Source organism: Streptopelia decaocto (assembly GCF_964273445.1).
Source record: "Streptopelia decaocto genome assembly, chromosome: 3".
NCBI lineage: Eukaryota > Metazoa > Chordata > Aves > Columbiformes > Columbidae > Streptopelia > Streptopelia decaocto.
In genome coordinates, this window is record NC_138656.1 from 6589441 (window position 1) to 6616117 (window position 26677).

The following is a 26677-nucleotide window of genomic DNA, read 5'->3' on the forward strand; positions in this document are numbered from 1 at the left end:
GATTAATCAGAGTCTTTAAGCTTTTGTCGTTTAAAATGCAGTCCCAAAGACCAAACCTTGCGGTGTGTGCCTTCCAAAGCACCTGCTTTAGGGAAATTTAAAACCCCAAATTGCTGTGAGATGGGTGCACCCATAAGAAGAGAATTTTACAGGACAACTTGCAAGTAAAAGTTGGAAGTTCTTATTTGCCTTGTGAACCTGTGGAAGCGCTCGGCTGTGCCCACAGAGCAACGCGACTTTTCTCATCACCTCAAAAGGCAGCAGGATTAGTGCTGATAGAGATATAAACCTGGCAGGCCAGGCTTAGACCAAGTTTGTTTGCCTGGGTGTAACGTGTCCTGGTCTCCATATGGATGGCAGGTATAAGAAAACACATTGAGTAGCTGCTCCAGCACAGTTACTCCTGGTAGAGCCGAGGCAGTCGCTTACCATGTCTTTTTCAGCCACAGTTATCTTAGTAGACAAAGGCTTGAACATCTGCAATTTTGCTTTATCAAATTGCCCTGTAATGTTGCAAACAAAGGGGAAGCTGGACACATTTGGAAGTAGCTTAATTAGTATCAGTATTGTAATTTGCTCAGTCTTTACTTTTGCATTTTGGCTACTTAGCAAAAAATTATTTGGAAGGGCTATTAATTTTACCATAAGAATGATGATGCTGTACACAGAAAATATCTGACCATATGTTTGTGTCTTTATTTTAAAGGACAATGATGCAATTTAATTTAAAGGGGAAAATAAATTATTGTTAGATGTTATACTTTCTAAGAAAATGAAGAATAGATGGATTTAATGCCCTAATAGGTGGATTTAATGCCCTAATTTTCTCATTGGCACTATGGCTGTGCATAATATGTGCTTTTGAGAGTTCAGGCCAAGTGTCAGCTCAAGAGCATTCTTGAATGGAAAAGTAAATACCACAAATTTAAACAGATGTTAAACAGACAATCTGATATGTACTTGCATGAATTTCAGTATTATATAGCTGTTTCCATAGCTGGTTAGTATATTTTACATTCCTCTGGCATATTGTGCTTATTCCTTCTAGTGCTGCTACAGTTGAATTACTGTCAAGTTGTAAGGTCCCTTTCAAGCTTTTAAAAAGCATTAGTGAAGAAACAATATTACAAGAAGGCCTTAAAAAGCTTATTTTTGATTTTTATTTTCCTGGACACAGAAAGTAAGTACTTCCAGGGTTTAAAATCAAGTTGGAATACGGAAATTGCTCACTACTTTATTTTCTCTCAATTTCCTGCTAGTTTTATTCTAAGGTGAAACACCTGCAATTATCATCATTGCCCTTCACCATACAGGGCATGTCTTATTTCTTTTTTTCTAGGCAGGTACAATGATTACTCCTGCAAAACTGTCAATTTAACACCAACCCCCCCCAGCGCTTTGCAGTGTTCGAGGAACCTGCATCATCAGCGTATAATCATGTACCGCAGGTATTAAACAACGAGTGGTTCTTTTACCATTAGAGAAATGGGCAAATCAGGGTTAGCCCCAGGAGAATAAGAGTATAAAGGTCTTGGACAACTTTGTAGTGCCCACGTATCAATCGGTCACCTCCCTGTTTATATCACACTAACCAGCTCAGCCAGACGGTAAATGTCATGGAGATATCTTCATATTTGGCTTTTTCTTTGTGTGTGAGGTGAAGGAAACTTCACTAATCCCTTATCTGATCATGAAGAATAAATTTGATGTTGCTTTTGGGTATACTTATTCCATATCCTCTTTATTACATGTTTTCAGGACATAAGTGACACTAATTTGCACTTGCATAGTTTTTCTATCTTGATTACTGAGCAGGCTGGATGATGTGAAGATCAGCAGTGACATTTTGAAAGGCTGGGTGCTTGCTGGGATCGTCACAACTTGCTGCTTTTCCTTTCTTGTCTGATCAAGCCCCAGGGTGAGATGTCAGAGGCAGCTCCATACAAATGCAAAAGCAGTAGAAAACGTGATCCCTGGCTTGTTCATCAGATGAAAGTTCATCCTAACTATATACATAGTTTTAATTTGATGTGATTTTTTTGACCAGACCTAGCACAGGTGACACCACTTGCTGAAGCTTTTTCAGGGTAGGGGGAAAAGATATTTCCTCCCACCATCCCAGCATTTCAGCAGGTTGTGAGATATGAACAAACCCTTTAGTAAGTCTCCAGTACCTGTTGTAACCTGGCGTGATTATTTCCCTATTTTAGGGAATGCTGCTTCAGCATTCGAACACATCGAACGCATCCTTGGTGGGTTCATCGGTTGATGGTGATGGACCCGAGCATATGCAGGTGTGAGCTGCTTCTCTGCTTGGACATTTATTGGCTTTAAGCACCAGTTTATGGCAGCACCGCAGAGATTTATGTGAATGACTCCAAGAGACCACGCATTTCACTCACAGATTGACTTTCAAACCTCAGAAGGAAGTCGATGTTGTGTGGATTTGACCTAATATCTTGCTATAACTAGCGAGTGAAGCAGAATAAGAAAGATTTTAAAGAGCTGGATGCATTTTGCTTCTCTTGAAAGCCTTTTGCCACTAAAATCTTTGCATCGGCCAATTGCTGCAGCAGAATTGCATAATCCAAACCAGGCTTTTGTTAATACTTCACTGGTATCCTTTCAACCGTTGAATGCTTTTTAATTGATTTGTAGGGATTATACTGAAGGATGAAGTTAGTTTTTATTAGCAGGAGGAGAACAATAGGTAACTTTTTATTTTAAATCAAACAGCAGCGAGCGCGTTCAGTAGCGTTCGGTATTCTGTGGAAAATACCTGTCAAAAATGCGCTGATTATGGCAGGCTGCCCAGGGCTAAACTCATTGTAAGAAAACCTCCCAGAGCAGAACGTGGTGCCGTTCATGCCGTTCGCCTCCTGAGCGGTTTTGGCGGCATTTGAACCCAAAGCCAAGAGCTCTCAGGTCGCGAAGGGCCCAAGAGCTGCCGTGGGGCTCCCGTCCTTTGGAGCCTGGAGGAGCTGAAAGTGCAGGATTAAAAGGGTTTACATCCTTAGACTTTGTACCGGATCACTGCACTGAAATCACTTTGATAAGTGCTTTTTGGGGATTTTGCAGGGTTGCTTATTTTTTTATTTGTTTGGGGGTTTATTTTTTTGGAAATCTCTGGAACTATAGGCTGAGTTCCTTGCCCTCTAGTTTTGCAGCAACACTAGTATCGAGTTTAAAGTGGACATTACGACAAATCGAGCCTATACTTACCGTGTCAGCAGGGTGCTCCTTCACGGGGTGTAGAATATCACCTTCGCATCAACAGCAAAGAAAGAGAGTCCCGTCCCCTCCCTTCCCACCGGGACGCAGTTGCTTTGGGAACAAGATGCATTTCTTGCATGAGCAGCTCCATAGGTCCTTTTGTCAACACAGCTGCGTTTGTGAAAGGGTTTTTTTGGTCGTGGTGATTGTGTTTTGTGGGTTTTGTTGTGTTCTTTTTTTATTATTTTCTTTGTTTTCTCTTTGTTTTTTATGTCAGTAAAACAAGGAATCTACCTGCAGAATATTATGGCACACTTTATTCCCTAATTAGCACCCAAGTGTAACTTGTCTCCTTCTTTCCCTCTCCCATCTCCAATACCCTAAGACCTAAACTAACAAACCACTTTTTGTGCTTTTAATATTTAATGACTAAAATGGTACAAATGTTTTTAAAAAGTCAGTTGATAATACAGGGAAAATGGAAAGATGTTGATGAATGATGCTCTACAAACTTCCATCTACTTCTATGCGGAATACATATTGAAATATATCGGGTGGGTGGAGGTTCTAGTTAAAATGTGCTCATGATAGTTGGCATTAGGTGTGAATTCAAATAGCCCAAACCTTTAAAATGTTGTTTTAAAATGTGTTCCTGCTCTGGCAGGGGGATTGGACTGGATGATTTTCCAGGTCCCTACAATCTCTAACGTTACGTGATGCTGTGAATTTATTTTACAGGTAAAACTGAGCATTTTATCAGATCATCTATCCTTGAAAGCTGTGCCATATGTGGTTGGTTGGTTTTTAAAGCATAGGATAGTCATAAATTTCAGAGTTTGGGATGAATCAGTGCAGCCCCATTGTCTGCTGGGGCCACAGGCCAGCAGAAAATGAATAAGGAGTACTGACATGGAGCACGTATTGACATGAATATAAGCCATGATAAGTCAAATAACTATTCTTATTTTCAATATAAGGCGATTTTCAGTAGTGTGTTATTTTGTGATGTCGCATCTCTCCTCCAAAATTCTCTTCAACTGACCTTGTTTATTTGGACTTGATCTGTGTAAATATAAGACAGAGGAAATTAGCAGCATTGACAGCAGCTTCTTAGGAATATATGATTTTTTTTTTTCTTGTCCCCTTAACATCTCATATTTTTAAGCTCAGGTAGTAGTGGAGATTTCCAGGATAAGTATTTTGTCACGTACCTACCTGTATTTAATTGCCAACTCTTTAAGGAGAGTTTAGCACCGTTCCACTGTGTTTCAACAAGTCCAATTAGCAATGAAGAGGTTTTTACATGCAAATCAGTCTCACTCTCTCAATGAGATTTATTAAAAGAATGGCAAGAAGAGCTTAGAGGTAGTTACGGTCCTGCTAGAGCTCAACCTTTTTGACCCTTCAGGGTGCTGATAAAATGTTCTGTAGTTGAAAGCAGCAAGATGCGGAGCTGGGGGAGCCGAGGGGTCTGTTGGACGCAGCCGCGGTTGAGCTGCTCGTGTCCTACACGCTGTTCCAGCGCTGCCTTTTCTCCGTTATCTGAGGAAATTGCATGAGATCAGCAGTTTAGCTCCCCCAGCGGTGTTCTCCTGGCTCAGACTTTTCACTTCATTTGGCTGCTCAAGTGCTGAATTTCTGCGACCAAAACAATTTCTGAGATCTGGGTATACTGTGTTTTGGTTTTTTTTCCTTAATTTTTGTTGTAGTCTGCTGTGTGCTATTTCCATATCAAGGAGTAATGAAAAGGTTTGAGGTGGATGAAGTAGGTAACATGCCATTAAGGAGTTCTTAGAGTAAAATAATTGCTTTAAAGACATTAGGCACAGAGGTTCTGCATTATCAGCTAATGCCCTAAAATTCTGTTTACTTGCTGGGTTAGCATTTTCCCCATCTCTGGCTTTCTATCGGTTAATAAGCTCGTGTTCCTTCTGGGCAGTAAAGTATTGTCAGGCTTCAAAAATAAGCGACTTCAACATTTCTTGTGAAGATTATGGAAAATAGGTAAATAGATAAAAAAAGACCCAGATTCTGTAGTTGTCCACATTCTTGCATCATTGTTCAAACTGCGTAGAAAATAGCCTGAACTTCTAGTTTATTTCCTATTACAGGAGCACAATGCAAATAACTGCCTTGTGATTGATGTAGTTTACATAGGGGGTGAGCACATAGTACACGCAGTCCAAAAGTGTGTAGGGTTTATGTAGGCTTAGGTTGTGAGTGTACCTTTGGAGTTAAAATAGCACTTCTTAAATCTCTGCTTTATCAGAACATCAGCATTCCTGGGTAAAAGGAAATAATTTATGCCTCTTAATTAATAAAAAAAAAGATTAAAAAAATACCCTCCTAACTAAACAACCCAATCCCCACACCCCCAGAAAACATCTGTTTTCATGTAGAAATTCAGTTGCCTAGTAGGCATTTATCAGAGACTAAGAGCACTGGAGGAAATCAGTATTACATACATCAGATGTGCATTTCTGATTAAATATTTTAAAAATATTTTGCATAAATTTAAAAAAGTCAAACTATGCATAATACGTGCATAATTCCTTGCTCTTGTAAATGATGTTCCCATAGTTAATGATTACGGAACATCGTGCAGTCCCTTGATTTAGGACAATTAAACCTTCCACGCCTGCGTCTATAGATAGACGTTCCTTAAGCTCGGCAAGGGGATGGGAGGGCCTGTGAGCGCTTGGCTATGATCCGCTCCCTTTTTTGATTACTTAAGAGGGCTGTTCAGGACAGAGTATCAGCCTATATGAATACTGTCAACCAGCTTGAACAAGTCAGATTATTTAATTATCCCTATTAAGACGCTTCTATTTTTATGACTTATCGATGAGTGCTCTCGCTAAGCTTAGAAGGTCCAGCTTCAGATCTCAAAAAGCGTTTTCGGCTCATGTTGTTAATCTGGAGGGGTTTTATACCGTGACTCCACTACGTTTTCATCCTAAGAAGACACAGAGAGGCTCTGAAAAGCAGTTGAAATTTGGTGATAGGCTTCTGCACCCCTGGCCTGCAGGTTTCGGGTGTAGAACATTCACGATGTCCGTGCAGGATGGACATTTGGTTTCCAAAATGTCTGTTTTGCGCCTTTGCCTTAGACCACCGATAACGCCAAGGAGACTCATTTCTTTTAACACACGTTTTGTTGAAGTGTTTTGCTTTCCCCCAAGGGCAGGAATGTTCCCCAGCCATCATTTGAAGACTACCCTAAAATGAGTATCTTGCTTCATCTCCAGTGCTGGTAAAACTCAGGTGACACTTGTTTTGTGCTACATGCTCTGTCACCATTTCACTGAGATCCATGTTTCAAAAAGATGGACCCAATTTGAAATCACTCTATTTCTGCAACCACGAAACCACCCATGAATCAAACTCTTATCGCTTGAAAGGGTGGGAAAGAGAGTTTCAAGTGATTCCCAGGGCACAAACAGCCCCAGCCTCGGTCATTCACAAGGTGGCAACCCCACAACACAAGGCAGTGACCCCACAACACAAGGCGCTTCGCATTCTGCAGTTCATAGAATCATGTAATCAGTTTGCTTGGAAGAGACCCTCATGGTCATTGAGTCCAACCATAACCTCACTCTGGCACTAACCCATGTCCCTAAGAACCTCACCAACACATCTTTTAAACCCCTCCAGGGACGGTGACTCAGTTCACCAAGACTGAATCCGTAATTGCGATGCAGCGTGCGTTTAATCAGCGTTCTAGCATTGATCCACCAATGCCAAAGACTATTTGTTGTTGGTACCAATTTGAAGAAACGGGCTGTTCGTGTAAAGGGAAGAGCACAAGGCGACCAGGCACTTCAGAAATCGGTTCCATCTGTTCGAAACACACTGTACTTCATGTGTTTTTATGTAGATTTTTTTTCAGAGGAGCAGGAAATTATATGATGGAATAACTATTAAAATTAAATCAAACACACAATTTTTTTTTAAATAGATCTTTCAAAGCACTGGTGTCCAAAATCTGATGCCTGTGTCATGTTTGTATCGTCAGAATGTTTGAAAAGCCTCTAATTTCATCACAAGGGCAGGACTCCTACTTCACCACCCTCAAAATTAAATTCATTTGCAAAGAAAAAACATACGCTTTCAAGTGTAAAATTTTCATGTCTAGATTCAGTCAATGGGCTTTTCCTTTCTGGCTAAACCACTCCTGACTAGTTGGGAAGAAGAAACTCCCCAGTTATGGAATAACTTTGTGCTTTGTAAGAAAAACTTCACCGGCGGTAAGTGCTGGGCTTGTGGCTCAAAACTTGTTGTTGTGGTGGTGTCAGTGAAGAAACAATTAATTAAACAAAGATCAGTCCCACGGTGATGCTGAAACAATATATGGATTTGGAAGCAAGGTTAAGGTGTTCTGAAAGCAGAGGGTATCTGTGCAAATCATGGTTCCACCCAAAACTATCCAAACCAGAAGTGGTTTGGATAAATCCATGGAGATGGCATCTCCCAGCTCACATCTCAACATGTTACTCACCTTTAGTTGCAGGTGAATATACAAAATAGCACTGTCTTATTAGCAGAGAAGTCTATATACGTGCTTAGTGCATATGGCATCAGTAAATTATTTTAATAGCAAATAAGGCTTTATTACTTTTGCTCTTGCTTTATTGCATTTGCTGCTCTACATTCAGTATGTACAGCATTGGCACAATATAGCTTGCATGCTAGCGAGTGCATTAGCAGAAGAAATGGTAACTGTGTTCCACGACCATAGTACTTTGCTATTGGTGCCGTTAAAGCCAGGAGAAGAAAAAAACAACCAAACAAAAAAATCCCAATAGTTGTTGCATTTCAGGCTGTTGTACAAAGCTAGGAAATAATAGCTTGTAAATGAAGCAAATTTACTTCTGGAAGGTACCAAGATGAGACAAAATTAATATGGTTTCTGAAAGTACCAAGGTGTTTTTGGGGTCAGCTTTCAGGCTAAAACAGAATGGTGAGCAATTCAGGATAGCAATATAAATTTTAAAAGAAGGGAGAATAATAAAGAATGTAAAAGATACTTGGCATAGTATTTTAATATGGAGGCTCCTGATTCAATTACCTCTGTACATAGATTTAGGCAACGCTGAAAAAAAAATCCATTCCTTGCTCCACAATTAAGCATTGAGCAGTACACTGAAATAACATGGAATTAGAAAATTCTTTGAGATAAATTTGATGTGGATTAGTGTTATTTTGATAAATGTGTTGACTAAACTGCTCAATGTAATAATCCGATTTGCCTACGTATGTAAGTGTCCAATAGAACGGATTTATGGATGGTGCTAGAGAGCATTGCGTGCTGTAACTGCAGCGCTGCGATAAGTTAAAGACTCTTGAAGAGACGGGCATGACATGGAGCAGAACAGACATTTGTATAAATATAAAAAAATACAGAGTTTAGTTGGAAATCAATCTCTCACTTGCAAAATTAACCTCATGCATGTTGCGTAAAAGTTTCTGTAGAACCTAGGGAAGATGTTGTATGCATGGATATACCCATTTTCTATTGACATGGATTGTGGGAGGAGGACACCAGCTCTCCCTGCAAAGCTGCCTGGTCCTCAGCCAGGTTCTCACCTTCTTTCTTACTTCAGCCTGCTGAAGTAGCTTTGGATTTGTCTCACAGGACAGAAATTTCACAGGGAAGGTCCTCATACTCAAGATTCACATGCAGTTATCTTCTCAACTGGCAGAAATTTATAGCCCGTATGACCCTTGCGCAGCATCACCCGAGGTGTGCAGTGCATGGTATGTACCATGACCTCAGAAGAGGGTTCCTTCCGTGGTATTTTACCCTTCTCACAACAGAAATTTGGAGTCAAGTAGGAGAGAGGTTTTCATGTAAATAGCTTGAAAATCCAGCAAAACCTATTTTGTTATCAGGGAGCTGATGGCAAAGAGTGACCCAGCCACTAGATGGATCTCTGATGTAAGGGGTCCTTATATGCTGTTTAGATTAAAAAATGGGTCCGTCTTCCCCATTGGTGTTGGTTTTCCTTTCTCACTTTCTGCTCAGGAAGCTTTTTACACAAGAATCAAGGCACCATGTACTTTGTCTTGGCCTTCCCTGCATTTGTACCTGGTGGGAAAATAGAGCAAAATAGTCTTGTTTAGTGCGTCACACTGAGCTGAGCACATAGTTGTTCAGCATAACGTGCCCCCTTCCTGTTGCTTTCGGCACCGCGGGTCCCATCAACGCTCCACGTGAAGGAGAAGATGGGATATATGTGAGGTCAGTAGGGGAGCCCGGTGCTGCTCCTCCATCTGGGGACTCCTCCACCACTCAGGAACTGCAGGACAGATTTTGGAAGGTGAGGCTGAGGGAACAGCACAGTGGCACAGGGGGCTGGGAGAAGAGATCCCCTGGGTACATCTGGAAAATGAGGGTTAAAAGAGCTAGAAGTTTGGGGTCTGGAGCCCTGGCAGAATGATTTGCAGGCTGACTGTTGAAACCATCAGTCTTGGTGTTTGTCACCATGTTTTTTAATTGTCACGTTCCATCCTTTACCGCTCTTAGGGAAAGAGGCCAAGCACCGCTAAAATTATCTTAAAAATGAATTGCATTTGGTTATACATTCCTTATTATCTGAGATATTGTCCAAAATATTAAGTATTTTTGTTTCTATTTTTCTGTTGGAAAAAATAATCATATCTCAAAGGGCTGTAACTCCATGCCCTCCCTCCCTTTCGTTGTTGACATGCTTCAAAGCTATAAAAACTTGTTTTCCAAGTAATTAATAATAAGGAAACCCTGCAAGTGTGATACTGTCAAGGTGAACAAAGAAGGTTCATGACAGGAACAGTAGTGGCTTCTGTGTGGGTTTCCTATCAATGCACTGCAGATAAGTGGCATTAATTCTGAACTAGTTTTTCCAACTTTATTCATCAATAAGACCAGTATTTGTCATAGTTAAGTTACGTATGAAAAAGTGGGTATTTTATTATTTTTTTTTCTCTTTTTGTTGTTTTGTTTTTAAAAGCTTGATACATGTAGCGTTGGATCAAGGCACATACAAGACTGGCCAAAGGGCGTACAAAGCACTTTGGTTTTCAGTTGAAGAAACAAATGATTATGGCAACAAAGAGCGGCTTGGGGTTTAAACACGAGATAGCTCATAGTTCAGTAGGAAGGCAGAAAGAAACATGTTACCTTACAGATTTATCAAGGAATTTCTGGAAAACTGTGACAGTAATGGGCAGTATTCCCGACTGTGATGGCAGTATATAGAACATACACCTGTATACTGTATGGGTATACGCCTTACAATAGCTGTATTCCCCAACTGTTTGCTTACCTTAGTGTCTAAAGTTTTTGAGACCTTGCTTACATTGCTCTTTTTTTCTCATGAAACTGCATTTTCAACCCTTTTTCTATTCCGAGCAGTTTCTACGTGTTGTCTCTGTCCTCCTGCCCTTGCCTCTCAAATGCCTGTGACCATCCATCACTGTTTGCTCTGGAATAAGCAGACTACTGGTTTTAATAACCAGAAATCTATCCCTAAACTGTATCTACCCCCCTTTGCTTTGTAGATCCTAGCACATTTTTAAAAAATTCCTTGTTAGGAATTTGATTGTGCTTTCTTTCAGGGCTCAATTCTTTACACGTGTCAACAGCTTCAGTCTCATGCATGTCATTGATTTGATTATTTTCTCTTAAATTGGATTTCACCATAGTTGAATGGATATGTCCAGACAGCTGATATTGCCCATTACTACACGCACTTTTGTTTATTGAATATCCTTGTGGTTTACAGATTTAATAGACCCAACATTGAAGTTCTGTGAGTTTTTGCAACCACTTCTTGATCTTCCTGATTTGCCAGGTTCAACGTCATTTTATTGATACCAAAGTGAAAAATGGCCTGTGCTTACACTTACAAGGATCTCAGATGAATGTTCTGACTGCTCAACACGGCAAGATAATTCACTTTCACAGTCAACAAGTCATCTTACTCAGTAGAACACAAAAGTTAAATGGTCTGTAACTTCAATATTAGCAAGGAAAATACAGTACAAATTACTAAAAAATACTAAAATATAGAATTGTGGTCAGGTATCCCCACTACATGAATCGCAGCAGTAGCCTGAAATTTGAAACTTTTAATAAAAAGTTCTTAAATATAAATTATATGGCAAATGTACAGTACATTGCTTTGTCAGTCTTTTAATCCAGTGTTTTGCAGTAGAACAGCAACCGTTAAGTCAGTCTTTTTCTTGTTTTCTTTAAAAAACAAAACCGAACCAAAAAAACCCAACGCAACCCCAAACCAGTCTTTCACGCCCTTCAGTATCATGAGTGTGAATGATCTGAATCTGGAATACCACTGTCTCTGTAGCTCCTGTTACTACTGCTTTCACTGTGGCTGTTCTTGTACAGATTCATGCCGTTGGGGGGGAAAATGGTGTGTATTACAAACTCCTCCTTGGTCACTTGGTCGTTGGTTATCGGGATCATCTGGAAAGAAGTCTCCCTGATTTCTAGGATGGAGTTATCCTTCTTGGTTCCCGCTTCGGCGTAGTCGTCTTTTCTCCGGCGTCCCTTGCTGTAGGCGCAGTTCCGGGAGAAGAGGGACCCGTTTCTGTGGACGTACCAGCAGACCAGGGCCAGCAGCGCGATGGCCACCAGCGCCACCGCGCCGCCGATGATGGCGGCCAAAGGCAAGCTGGAGTTTTTGTAAGGTTCTTTCTCCTGCTCCCGGTTGAGGGTGGTGGTGGGGTTGTACATCTTGAGCGGCGCCGTCTCGGTCTCGATGCACTCGGGCGTTTCGTCGGAGAGATAGATGTTGCTGGTTTCCATGGGAACCATGCAGACACGGTACGGCGATTCTGGCTCGAGAGCCGTCAGCAAATAGTCGTTTCTGTCGCCCGTAACGATCGTTTCAGTTATAGATCCAAAGGCAGGGCTGTGACCCATCTTGAGCCAGCTCAGTCTTAAAGCCGTCATGGGTAGTGCAACTTTCCAGGAGATGTGGATAGTCTCCGTGCTTACGGATTTCACAAATATTGTAATGATTTTGCGTACCGGGCTGGCCGTGGTTCTGTAGTTTTTATTGATGTTGGGAGTCTTGACGTCTGGTTGTTTGGTCACGGAAACCGGCCGGTGTCCCTGAGCCGGGTATAACGTGTTTGGTACCGCCGTAGTGATTTGGATGGTGCTTATCATGCCATCGTCCTTACAATCAAATACTTCCGCGTTGAGGTCTTTGATAGCCATTCCACGTACTTTTTCTGGCGCCTGGCACATCAGTCCGCGTACGTTAACTTTCAAAGGCAATGACTGTAACCAGTCGCGTACCCATTTCATTTTGCACCCGCAGTGCCAAGGGTTGTTGCGAAGAAACAGCTGAGTTATGTTGTCCAGATCGTCAAAGACGCCCTGAGGTAAATTGCTAAGATTGTTATTGGACATATCTAGTCGATACAACTGCCTTAAGTAAGAGAAAGCATTGGGTGGCACACGGTTGATGTGGTTTTCTTGAAGATAAAGCCTCCTTAGGTTTGTCCCCGGCAAATTTACCGGCGCGGCTGTGAGCGAATTGCGGACCAGTGACAGTTCTGTAAGATTGACTAGATTCATAAAGACTTTGTCTCCTAATCCATGGTTATTTAGAAGATTTCCGTCTAAAACAAGGCGTTTTAGATTTGTAAGGTCTTGAAGGGACAGCTCTGAAATCGTGGAAATACGATTATCATCCAAGCGTAGCTCTTCTATCGTTTTAGGCAAACCCCAGGGAATGGTGCTAAGGTGATTTCGGGAGAGAAAAAGAAGTCTGAGATAGATGTTGTCCCGGAAAGCTCCATCCTCGATGCTAACAGCAGAAACAGAATTATCATCCAAATGCAGTTCTTCCAGATAAGGAATTTGTGAAAGTGAATCATAAGTAATGGTCCTTATGTTATTCTCCTGCAAATGCAGTTCCTTAACGTACTTAGGGAGGTTAGTGGGGAATTCATCTAGGCTGTTGTGGTATAAATATATTCTTTCCACCCTAAGCAAGTTCTTCAGTTCTGAAGGAATCCCAGCATTATTTATTTGATTGTTCTGAAGGAAGAGGGTAGTAGCATCCTCTGGGATTCCTGTAGGAATAGACGTCAAATCGCGATCATTACAATAAATGAAACCCACATCACAGCGACATACTGAAGGGCATGGTTTGGCACTAACAGAATAAGGTGCCATGTCAAGTAACAGCCCTATTTTAGTCCAAACTAGGAAGATGCTCCAGGTTACACTAATCATGGTCAGGAATGATGAGATTTGTATACAGTTCTGATCTTCAACAATCTAAAAAAACCAAACAAACAAAATTATCCAGATCATCAGTGAAGAAACTGCAATGAAAATTCAACATTACAGAAGACATCAGAAACATGCATATTAAACTGAAATTCAAGCTTATAAGCACATTTTACTTTCTTTTCCTTACATCAATAATGATACTACTTCTTGTGCTAATTCAATTAACAGGTTATTCTGCATAGTAACGAAAACAATATAAACAAAGTACGTCTGATCCGTGAGTTGTTTTGTTTAAGCAAGAAGGCTCTTTCTAAGGATTCCTTCACATTTCATGTGCAGAGACCATCTTTGTTCGCAGGGCCCACATAACTACAGAGCCACACCAGAGTTGAAGTAAATCATTCTATATCTGAAAGATAAGAAGTAATTCTCTAAGCCAGCTAACTACCCCAGGAGCCCTTAATTGAACTATAAACCCCTTACCAAACCCACAAGTTTAGCGGTAGCTATTTTGGAGGCTCAAAAGAAGTCCTAATGGCAAAGCATAAAATGCAGGCAATAGAGCAAGGGCCTGCTAAAGACTTTTTGCATGTGTTTCAACATCACCCTGTGTATCTTACAAATACTGTGGCCTAGTTTTCTTGGTTTTCAAGCTGGAGTGTTTACAGAGGTGAATATAACAACTGGTAGGTAACTAACAACCTGATGCAGCTGGTAGAGCTACTACAGCTTTTTAGTTGACCGTATAGAGTATTTCATTACATGCTTAATTTCATATTTAAATATTTGTCGTTCTCAAAAGTCTTCTTACTAGCAGTATGCTAATAACAGACTATTTGGTAGGTTTAACCACATTTCCCCATCTTATTAGTTCAAACTGTACAGGGAAGGATAATATAAATTAACTCTTGAGACTGAAATTGTACTTTGCACTGGGTAGTGTGTTTGTACATTGAGCTCAGGTAATTAGCATTTTTATAGCTTTTAAGACAACATAACTCAATTACCATTGTAATTAGAGTTGTGAGAACTCCTGCACGATGACCTGCGCATTAAGCGGTGTCATGACCTTTCCTCTTGTGGGTTCATATATTAATTGAACTTTATTCTCCGAGGCACGAAAAGGGAAAGAAATGAATATTGATCCTACCGTATTTAAAGGTACGAGTAAATTTTGTGCTTGAGGATATCCAGTACAGGAATGTCTTTCTCGCGAGTCACTCTTACAGTTTACTCCATGGAGCTGTGTTTACTCAGCCGGTGCTTCTCTTCTCGGTGGTGTGTGTTCCCCGGCCCCTGGCACAGCACTCAATGAGCATTCCAACCAAGATTTATCATGGTACGTAAGCACACCAGGCTGGCCTGTAGAAGAGCTTTAGCTTCCCTCTGGTTTTGTCCTCCTGGAAAGTCTGTGAATGAAGAGCCTCCTTTGTTTGGTTTAATGCCTTTAGCAGGAATTACTTTCTTTGTAACTCTTACAAACTCTTGTGTGCGGCGTAGTAGTCAGAGGTGGCAACTTCACCGCCGTGTGATGGAAACTATTCATTATGCTGAGGCCTGAAGGATGGCAGCCTCTTCAGAAAAGGTCAGGAACAGAGCTTTTTTTTTTTTTTCCAATCCAGAATTATCCAAGTATAAACTTCGTACAGTAGCTACATCCTGATACATCCACGCCTCTTTGAGAGAACCATTTTCCGCCCCTCACTTTTGAACGCTGCTTCCAAATTTGTAATGCAAAAAACCAATTCCTCTTGTGCTGAAAGAACAGAAGTTACTCTACCGTGGAAATGTTAAGACAATTCAGATGGTTTTCTTCATCAAAAAACCCCCACAAAAGTACGATTTCCTTCCCAGAAAACTCCCCTTTTAAGGCTTTCCTTGACCTCTTAATTTCCTGTGAAAATAAAAACAAACATAAAAAAATTGGAATTAATAACTGGTGGACACTTGCATTCTGGTAGTGTTGTATCCCCTCTATAAATTATATGATGTTTGTTGTATACATGACGAGCACTTCTTGTTTTCCCAACATATTGATATTTCAGCCAAATACAGAGCTCTTTAAGAAAACATAGTGCTGGAACTATATTTTCCTTTCAGTAGAAAATAAAGTCATCTTGAATTGACAGACAGCAACAAAATATTTGTAAATGATATTTCTTTGGAGGAGACCAAAATGGTTGGTTGCTTTGTGTTCTTGGTAAATGGATGTAGATGATGATGATCCTCTCCTTGGTTTTAAATGTAAAGGGAGCTAATTACCATTCAGCAATTACTGGATGAAAGGGAAAAAGGTTTTTCTAAAATAATGATCTTAATATTTGCAACGTGCTGACTCTGAACTGGGGACTGGGGAGGTACCTGCATCAGCTCTTAGAGAGCACAGGTGCCTATGAGAGTTTTGTCCATGCTCAATATGCTACTCCATAGGAACTCTTAAGCCATTGTGTTTGTCATTTTTCAGGGTGGAATCAGTGTTTAGATCACCATTTTATCCGATCTGTTTTAATTTCAGAAAAAGCAAAATATCCTCAATCCTGGCTGTTGCAGTTTCTTGAAGAACTCTAATTATTTGCTTATTTTATAATGGTATATTTTAACTCTGGCCACTTGATATTACTGTTGCAGAAAGTATCGAGTGATGGTCTGCTTTCCCTGAGTGCAAACAGGTAGTCTGTCTGAAATAGAAATGGTGACATCTGAAATATTAAAATGCCTTAATGTTGACTTGCTTCTGCTATTGCTGATCACACGTTGTCTGGGGAACTGAGCACAATGCTGGGAAGAACCAGCGTGCTGAGGAAACGCTTTGCTTGGCTGCCTTCTGAGTAACTTCTGGTCCTTCAGAACAGGTTAGACCTAAAGGAAAAGTCCTTTGCAATTCGAAGCAGGTTCATCACGAAATAGATCAGTCGTAATCCTATAGCAAGGGGAAATGTGCACTGACACGAAATGGTTGACATAGATACAAATGATGCTGCTCTTTATCACAGAAAAATGTTGGCCATTAAAAATATAATAAAAAGCCCCCCACTTTAGAGATGGTGTGATTGTCTGGGGAGAGGATGGTAAAGCAGCTCCTGATGCTGCTTTCAGTCTCAGCTGAGCTTTGTTGTTGCACCTTGTTTTCAGAAGTTGTGTAATGGAAATAGTAACTTCAAATGAGACCTCCACTGTGGCATAAATAAGTACTTCAACAGATGCTTTATTTAAGGCAAAAATGCAATCTGTGTGGCCACGTTTTAGAATATAAAGAAATGCATATTTTTTTTTGTAACTTATGTAACTTGGGTAGCTTATACAATCAGTATTATAAAACGGAAGAAAAATGCTCTATAGTCTTGCAGTGTCCACTTTTCTTAGTCTGTATTAATGGACTGTTTGGGGATAAAAGTCCAGGCTTTATTCCTGAAACTTTGAAATTAACACCTGCTTAACAGCTGTATAAAAAATGGTACCTTTTAGGAACTAATGGGAAGTTGTGACGGTATTTTCTGGAAGTATATAGTGAAGAAGGGATATGAATTCCTTAAATAGGCCTTTGAAGGCTACAGTAACTTTTAAGTACTTAAAAAAAACCCAAACATACATTTTCTTTAGAAATTTTAGAGCTGTAACAAACATGTTGGTATTAAGCAAAACAGAGGCTGTAGTATGCATACATTACATATATCCATACACAAGAAAGTAAATCCATTTGCTTTACCCTTCTAGCATATAAACTGTTTCCTCTTTGCTCCATTTGATAGTCATCATTCATTTATTGCCACTATTATAATAGCAGTAATGTGTAGGATTAAAATGAAAGCACTAAAGCTCATTAAGTCCTTGGAACTTTTTTTTTATCCCTTCTCTCCAAATTACATGAAAACGAGAGACAAATAAAAGCAGGTCTCTTTGGAGAGGACGACACTGTTTCAAAAATGTGGATTAAGACTATACCCCCCACTCCCTTTTCTAAACTTAGAATAGTTTTCTTCAGGTTTTGATTGTTTGATATCTTGCACTTCCCTTTTATATCTGAAACCATAGCTGAAAACAATGTTTTTGCATATCAAAGGCTCCAGTGATGTGTCTACAGAGAAGAAGGGAATCCTGCTGCCTTGCTCCAACTTTCTCCTCCTTGAGCCGTCTCTAAATACTCCCTGACATCAAGTCATTAGAGCTGATCTGGCAGGATGAAAAGAAAAGTGACCCCCACTGGTACAGACACTGTGTCCAGGTTTCTGCTACATCAAATTGGGGAGGGAGGCTTCATGGACACATGGTTTTCAAAGAAGCCATTACTTTCAAACACATTTTAGAAAGTGTGGGCTAAAACTCTTTTTTTTTAAATGCAAAAATGACTTTTTTTATAACAAAACTAACGTCGAACAACTGAACAGCAGCTTTTTTTGCTTATCTTCATTGCGAGCTGGATGTTTTCATGAACTTTGCTGAACCGCCTGGTTAAATTACTTTTCCCGGGACATTGTGTAAGCAAGTGAATTACTACAGATAGCGGTAACGCGTGAGCCTCGCGCGTGGACTTATCGCTGTGGTACAGCTTATTTTAAAATGTTCAAAATAATCTGTGCTATACCAGAGAAAATGTACCAAGAAGAATATTATATATTGAGGTAGGCAACAGGAAAAAAAAAAGTATATTTGAAAAGTTAGGAGTTTTTCTAAAAACGGTGCCAGAGATCTTTTCTTTTCAAGCCGTGATAAAACATGAATAAAATCAAGACCTGGCTCACTCGAGGTCACACAATGCTTATTTGAATTTCTAATCTAGCCCTGTGTTCTCCGGCAGGAACTCTGGTAGTTCAGTGGCTTCTTTCTAACCATCAAAGTAACAGTGGGAAGGGGAACAGCTCGGTATTTTTAGGTTCTAAATGCCGAGGGTATAGTTGAAAGTTAACATTAGAATATACATACTTGAGAAGCCTAACAATTTTGCTTAATCAGTGTGCCGACATTCCAGATTTACCTCCATATTTGCTTATAATCTGAAATGTATCAGAAACACGAAATGCACTTTGCTTTTAAAATACTCCTCAAGTCTGTCTATTGCATATATTGCCCGTGGAGTTTACAAAGGTCATGCTGCCTCTTCAATAGCTTCACCAACTTTGAAAAAGCAAAGTTCCACAGTGCTAATCTACACTTAAAACAGTGCCTGTACTTTGTTTTCTTTAAGTGTATTACTCAGGGTTAGTTGGTCGTGACAGCAAAATGCTTTCTAAGCACCCTGTCTAGGAGCTGCAATTTCCACGATCATCATATTTCAGGAAGGTGCCCCAGCCTTTTGTTTGGTGCCAGGCAAGCAGAAGATCCTCTGGCTGCCTTGCCAAGGGGGAAAAATGCAAAGGAGTTTGTTAAAGTGAGGGTGAGCCCTTCAGTCACCTTGTGGCTCTGCCTGGGTGCAATTTGGGGTTTTCTTCTGTTACAGAAGGTTTTATGTAGTGGTAGAAAATTTGCTCCCCCCCGCCCTGCTTCTGTAGTAGCTGAATACAATATTGCTTTTGTCTTCCCAGCTCTAACTCAAGTGCCTTAAAAAAAAAAAATGCAAATTTTCATGTGATCTTCCCTCAAATGCAAGCGAATCCGACTTAGAAATTGATTTTTTTCAGCAAAAGCTCGACTCCACGCCTAAGATGAGTCAAACCAGTATTTGCTGTAGAGGATGGAAATGAGCCTAAAAGTTGTTTTCTTCTGAAGTTTTACTTTTAAAACCTTTCCTGGTTTTGGAGATGCTGGGTTGAAAAGATCCAGGCTGTTCCTCCTGTTTTGGCTCCTCTGCTGCTGCAAAGGTTGCACGTTAAAAGAAGCACTTTGAGGGGGAGTGTTTTGCAATGGCTTTTTGTTTGGTGTTTTTTAGTGCTCTTTGAGTTTAGCCAATTATGGCTTCTAGGTTTTCTTTTAAGAGCTGCTGCTGAGGTAACTCGCCCATGCTTAAAATAAAAGAATAGAGAACAAATGCTGCCACTGTTTCAAGGTACAAATCAATGTTTTTCACTCTTGACAAGTTTAGGTGGAATTATATCTGATAGGGAGTTCCTGGCACAAAATGTTAAGCCTGTATAAAATATTACTTAAACCCTGGTTAAAGTTCCAGTAGTTTTGTTTCTTTCCCTTTTAAAACAGTTGTTTCTCATCTCCCCCGATTCCTAAATTTGCTCCTCAAAAAAATAAGACTTTAAAAAAGTGAAGCTGTAAGATTCCTTGAATTCTTACAGCTCAAGAAAAGAAGAACGGAGTTTGGGATGATATATTAACTGAACACTTTTCAATATGCCTGCCCTGAGTGATGTTGGGTCACTTATCAAAAATCAATGTAAGCAATCCCATTTTAATTCTTCTGTTCATTCCTGTGGTTTGGGAGTGATAAAGGAAAAAACAACAAAAAGAAGCAGCCATCAGCATCCACCCCTCCTGCTAGGAGACAAAGGTGGGCATTTGAAACCACTTCAAATAATTGCAGTGCAAAGTTTGCAAACTCCAGCAATTTGCTTTGATTACTCACCATCGTCTTACTTAATATCCCTCAACTTGTAGCTATTGCTCACAAAGGAAAAATTAAAAAATAATTTTTAAAAAACCCAAACAAAAAACCCCCACCACCCCAATTTAGAAACGCTTCTTTATTTTGTTCTTGCTGTAAAAGGTATACACGGTATTTCTGGAGATGAAAGCTTGCTGCTCGGAGTTTACTACAGAGTTTTTTTGCCCACTGGGGGGTGGTACACGCTGCAAAAATGGTGCTTTTAGGAGCCACAAGTCAGATGTTTTTTGCTGCTGTCCAGTTTTCTCTGCTTTAATTACAACAAAGTCTCCTGGTGAGAAAAACAGAAGCAGCCTCCAAAGGAGGGATTTAGAAAAAATAAATACTAAAAAGAATTACTCTTTTCAGAACATTTACAGATACCTATTTCCCAAGTTGATTGTATTAACTACAGTTTTTATCTGGTTGTTCTCCAGTAAAAATAAAATTGAATGAATGTACACAAATAATAATAAAAAAATATAATTAGCGTTTTAAATACATGCCAAAGGTTGTCACTGTTTCTGGTATATAGAAGGAACACAGAAGGCAGGAAAAAAAATGCAGCTTTTAGAAGTGATTAAACGTAGATGGAAAAATAGAAAAGCTTGATAACAGTATGAATAAGAGGATTAGAATAACCTCCATATATTTTAAGATAATTGGCTTTCTATAAACCCAGGTATACCTTTTGTTTATGAAATACTTGAAAACCAATCTTAAACAGGGCAGTACTGTATGGGTTTGGAATAAATTAAAGGAAACTTAAGGGTGGGTTGTTGTTTTATTTCGAGGGAGGGAAGGGCACTGAAACCCCTTCAGTATGACCTAATGTGTGGCATCTACTGACAAGGAAAACACATCCTGATCTTTCTGTTTTATAGCAGAGAATTATTTTCTTCGTACACTTGAATTGACAAACGCATTTTTCACTCGAATTCAAAGAAATGTTCATTAAGACGCCATATCCTCAGGCAACAGACGGTGAGCATAATTGATGCTTCTATCTCTTTGGGCAGCATATTTTAGGCAATGAAATTGGGGTCAGGATAATGAATTGGTTTTTTAAGTCTGAACATTTTCAGCCTCTTCTTTCAGTACTTTTTCTCCGCATAGAGGATTTACATAGAAATGCAAATTGTGAATCTTCGGAGTGGCCATAAGAAAATGCATTCAGCTGAGGTGCTCCTTCACAAGAGTATGATTTATTTCACTGTCAAATAATTCTGCATTTCGGAGTGAATCTGGTGTCCAGAAAGCTCTGCTGCTCTGTTAACTGACCGCAATTGATCCCTTGAAGAAGGGAAGCGACTTGCCTTCCGTCCTAATTAGTAACCCATGGCTAACAGCACTCCACGAATTAGTTAATTACGCGCCCTCCTCGTTGGCGTTCGCAACACTCCTCGCAACTTTGAATGGATGCGCCAGGGTTGGGCTCAAAAAACCCCTTTGCGGTCAAAGAGATTAAAATGTACGCTACCTCAAAAGAACAGGACTGAGCCAGCGAGGCAGCTGCCTGTGCAAGAGCTTTTCTTCGCCAAGGGGGTGAGCTAGAAAACTAGGCAGGAACCAAAAGAAATCAGAAAAAAAATGACAAAGCTTGAGCTTAGATGCTGCAAGCCCGACTGCTGGGCTGGGAAACGCAGGGATCCTCGGGCTTCACCTTAACTAAGTTGCAGCTCCTGATTTGATTGTGTGCGAGGAAAAGGGTAAAACAAAAGGCTCCGGCACATCTACCCGGCGTGGAACGGTGTTCGGGGCGAGAATAACGTAGAGATGAAGTGGGCAAAGGTTTAAGTGGGTGAAATATTTATTCGGGTAGCCGTTTAGAAATTAAGTTGCTGAGCTTGTGAGAGCGCAGACAATCACTTAATACACGGAAAACAGCAGAAAAGTTGATTAAAACTAGGCAAGGACGTTTGGAATGCCAGGGAGATGATCAGGCAGCTCTTCTTCCCCAAGAAAGTGGGGTGTTTTGGAGGGGAATTCGGGCCTGTTGCATTCTTTCTTAACGCCTGTGCAACCATTTTGTTCCCCATCTCCTCGCCCGCAGAATCGGTGCGTGAGGAGCGGCTGCGCTGGGGAGGGGGCACAACGGCTCCTTTTATTTGATTTTATCTTTTTTCTCAATATATACGGGGCGAGGGGGGGGAAGTTTCCAAACCAAGGCAGCGATGCGCGGTACGGACAGGAAGATTCCCCCCGCAGCGCCCCGTTAAAACGAGGGGAGTCCCAGCACGCCGGCGTTGCTATGCGGATCCCCCCCGGGCTCCCCTCCGCTCCCGCGGAGCTTTTGCGCTCGTTCTCCCGGAGCCGGTGCACCGCTCGGCTCGGGGAGCAGCCGGCTCGCACACCCCAACCGTACGGCGGGTGGGTGGCTGAGCAAGGCGCCGCGCTGCTCCGCGCTCCTCCGCGCCCCGCCGCGCAGCCAGCCGGGAGCGCCCCGCCGCAGCGCCCTGCCCGCACCCCGCCGCCTTGTGCGTGTGTGCGGAGAGGGGGAGACCCAAACTTCCCGCCGCATCCTCCTCGAACTCCGCACCCTTCCCACCCCCCTGACCCGCGGAGAAAGCGCTGATCCCCGCACTTACCCGCGGGGCGCGGAACGGGTCCGGTCCGTGCGCGGCGGGGCGCGGGAATGGCGCTGGCAGCGGGAGCGGAGCGCGCAGCGGACCCGGCGGGCGCTGCGCTGGCGCGGAGCTCGGCGCGCGCCCTCAAGTCGAGGCGGCAGCGGCTGAGCCGGGGGGGCGGGGCCACACGTCAGCGCGGGGCGGGGCGGGGCGCGCGGCGCGGCCGCCAGGGGGAGCAGCAGGCGGCGCCATGACCGGCGGGACGGCGGGGGAGGGAGAGCAAAGGGAAAGAGAAGCGGCGCCTCAGCCCTGGGGACAGCGGGGAGACCCCGAGCCGGGAGGGGAGGATTCTCTGACATTTCTTGTTTTCTTTTTCGTTTTTCTTTTTATTTTTATTTTTTGTTGCGGTGGTGCCATTGCGGGAAGGGGGTGCCCTCTCTCTGACCAATCCATCCGGCTCCTCACAGGGCAGAAGTCAACCCCGGCCCCACCGCCTGGCCCGTGGTTTTGGCCCAAAGGTCAGGGGTGGTTGAGAGTTGCACAGGTACTTTTAAAAGAAGAAAAAAAAATGGATAAATCGGTGGCTGCTGCAAAAAGGCACCATAGAATCATTTTGGTTGGAAGAGACCCTCAAGATCATCGAGTGCAGCCATAACCTGACTCTGGCACTAACCCATGGCCCTAAGAACCTCGTCTAAGCGCCTTTAAAACCCCTCCAGGGATGGTGACTCCACCACTTCCCTGGGCAGCCTGTTCCAGTGCTTCACAACCCTTTCCATGAAGAATGTTTCCTAATATCCAATGTGAACCTCCTCTGGCACAACTTGAGGTCATTTCCTCTCGTCCTATGACTTGCTACTCTGGAGAAGAGACCAACCCCCTCCATGCTACAACCTCCTTTCAGGCAGTTGCAGACAGTGATAAGGTCTCCCTTCAGCCTCCTTTTCTCCAGGCTGAACAGCCCCAGGCCCCTCAGCCGCTCCTCATCAGACTCATAAGCCATCGTGCTCCAAAAGCGACAGCTGAGCCACAGCACCTCATGTGAGACACTGCAGGCCACAGTGGCAGCTTTGGCAGGTTCAGAGGTATTTTCAAGGTATTAGCACTTAATGCTGTTTAAAATCAGCAGGTGGATCAGAGTTGCCTGGTTTGTGTGCTCCACCCAGGACGCCACTGGCTTGGAAGCACCTTATTGTGCCTGGTGAGACTGGGATTGTGGGCACAAGGCCTGTCCAGCCTGTGGCCTTCAGGGATTGTTTGGTTGGAAAACAAACTTTCTACTATTCTAACAGAACCAAAAATTTATGGTAATAACAGCATGAGCTAGAAAATATATTCCCCAGGTGTTTTTTCATGAAATCTAGTTTCCTTTTATTCGTAGTTTATAAACTCACAGATAGCGTTGCATTTGGTACATGCAGTTGTCTCTGCTCTTCGCTGTTGTCCTGAGATTGCACTTTTTGCTGATATCAGAACACAGCAAGACCAAGCTCCATTAAGTTTAGAGAGAGTTTGTTTTCTTTAAGGCCTTTGGAAACCACCAGGTTTCTGCAATTTCTGTGTGGAGTTTGAATATTTACACTCCCTTCATTTACCTTTTGGCAAAACCAGAGCCAGACAAACTAGAAAGTGTCAAACTTCTTCCGTTCTTGAGAGGAATTTTAATAGTTTTTTGAACGCTGCTTGATGTTATTTGGGATTTAGATGTTTGAAATGTTACATACATGCTGTATTTATTCAGCTAATTAAAATCCTAGATCGATTTTCTTTGACAATGAGGGAAAAGGTTTTTTTCTCTCTTATCACTTGATTTCTGTTCTTTCCCTGAGGAGAGTAAAAACTAGTAAGAAATTGACTTCAAGTTAAGGTACAATTGTCTGTATTGATAGTCCTGGCAGAGTGAGCTGTGCCCTAATCAGCTCAGTGTATACAACTCTGTTTCATAGATAATGTATATACAGCATGTTATATGCAGGCCTGTATGGATACATAGGTGTACCGCACAAATACAGGTAAGCCTGGTGTTGCAGTGTGTCTGCGTGGGATAGAACATGGCTCTGGTGGCTATGGTAATGCACAAGGCATTTTGAGATCCTGCAAATACCCTGTAGATTTTTTTTTAACTGAGATTCTTTTAAGATTTTAGCAGCATTTTTTAAAAATGTCTTGTATTTGGTATTTCTTACGCCCAGCTTGGTTGTATTAGTTAACAGATTCCAACATTATGTTGCTGTGCCATGTTGCTAAGTCTTAACGTATTTCTGTGGGATATTCATAAAAGATGTATGTGGTATGCATTCAGCTATCTTTCGGTTTTATTCCAAGGCTGGTGTAGTGCTTGTGGCACCAGTTAGAAATTACAGTAAATATTCCTAGAGAATTCTAAAGGGCATGTGAGAAATAATTAGATTTTACCAGGTCACAGCTGCTTTAGAGTACTAAAAAGTCTTTACTGTGCCATTGCAAGCAGATTTTTTGACTGCATTCTTTTATGTAAACTCCTTAAATATACTCCTTAAGAACACGGGCAGCCTTTAAAATACTCTCCACAAAAAAACCCTGTTGTATGCGGAGACCTTGGCCATGTTCTCCATCTTCTTAAAATACAGAATTTCAAGGCCTCTTGAATTCCGGGCAAGTGGTGGAACTCTGTTAATATTGATGGAGTTACTCATATACGAGGAATAAAAATGTGCATATGTAACACAGATGTATCAAACCCTAGGAATATAATGAGATATTTTAATTGAATTTCTAAGTTAAAATAGTCTTTTACCTGTATTTTGTTTATAAAATTAATTAACGCTCACGACATGGAGATTAAAGTTCTCATCAGACCCATAGGGAAATCACCTTTCAAAGACACGTCAGTCTTGTTAACACTTAATGGGCTGAGTTTAGAAGGTGGCAGATGGGAAATTCAGAATACTTAGACTACATAATGTGTTTCAAAGAGTCTTAATGCAAGTTTATAACACACGCTTGTAAGGTGCTATTAGGTCAATGTGATAATGATGACGCTTGTTGTTTTTTTTTCTTTCCCTGAGCACCCTGATGGGATGATAAGAATCAAAGTTCTGGGAACTCCCTTGGCCAAAGGTTGACCTGAATGACTCTCCTATGACTTGACAGGCGTTTTGATTCTGCTTCGTCCTGCTGTAAATCTGGCTCCAGTCATAAGTGTTTCTGGGCAGGACATTTATGAAATGTTAAGAAACCAAACACATTGACCGGGAAGGAAAATTGAATCTGAGATCACTCATCCTCGGTGCAGAGGAGAGAGAGCTGTCTTCAAGCATCGAAGCTGAGCTGTTGCTTCTTTGAGGACAGATTTCTTTTAGATAAAGTTGAGAGTAATAGTCTGATATTCAATGAAATGCCCTGAAATGAATGTTAGTGGTTTTTAGCTTTAGGCTTTTATCAGGTTATATTGATTTTTCAAAGCAGGCTGTACCCAATCCAGGCTAGGCATTGGTTGATTTGTAGAGGCATCTAAGAAAAAAAGATACTGTAATATATGAACTTCTGTATGATTCATGTCCTATAAGCTTTCCTTTTATTGGCTAAGTACAGTTTCTCAGCAAATATGTATTGTAGTTTGTATTAGAATTTAATCTTTAAACAATCTGAACCATTTCAAAATTAGAATCCAATTTTGGATACATTCCTTCAAAAAGAAATGCCTGTCAAATTCAGCTTTCAGCATTGTGTGTTTACATAGAGTACCTTGTCAAAGTTGGTGCTCTGTATCAAATGCAACAAAAATGAGAATGTAATCATGCAAGACAGTCTGTGGTAGAGCTAAAAAGCTATGAAGAGCGTAAAGCTAAATATTTGTTTAAAATTAGGTGGGCTCAAGAGTGCTGCTTTTTCCTTTTTTTTTCCCCTGACAGAGGAATGTTTGAGAGATAACAGTTTTAATTGTGATTATTCTTTTGTCTGTCTGTAAAGGCCAGGAGATTAGACCATGGCACCTGTGCTGTCTGCCATTCCTCACCCTTCTCTCCCTGTTCTTTCCAGCTCTCCTAAACAGCCCCAGGGAAAAGCCCTGTCTGCTCAGAAACACCCCTGATGCAACCACATCTCTATTTTTCCTACAGCAAATAAACACTTTTGCTTATC

The 26677-nt window shown here is 41.4% G+C and overlaps 2 protein-coding genes across 5 annotated transcripts in view; one reads left to right on the forward strand and one right to left on the reverse strand.

Annotated features, from left to right (window-relative positions):
* Positions 1–26677, forward strand: part of MACROD2 (mono-ADP ribosylhydrolase 2) — a gene marked incomplete at its 3' end in the record, with an annotated part of 876609 nt that overhangs the window by 87394 nt on the left and 762538 nt on the right. The gene's annotated exons all lie outside the window — the stretch shown is intronic.
* Positions 11304–22712, reverse strand: FLRT3 (fibronectin leucine rich transmembrane protein 3). The gene is made up of 3 exons (XM_082048202.1): positions 22577–22712; positions 14613–15356; positions 11304–13507 (listed from the first exon to the last, which is right to left on the reverse strand). The coding sequence occupies exon 3, from the start codon at positions 13460–13462 to the stop codon at positions 11513–11515; it is 1950 nt and encodes a 649-aa protein (XP_081904328.1). The 5' UTR covers positions 13463–13507; positions 14613–15356; positions 22577–22712; the 3' UTR covers positions 11304–11512.

Excerpts from the sequence above, each read along its gene's own strand:
- FLRT3 (XM_082048202.1), bottom strand. The coding sequence starts at position 13,462 with ATGATTAGTGTAACCTGGAGCATCTTCCTAGTTTGGACTAAAATAGGG.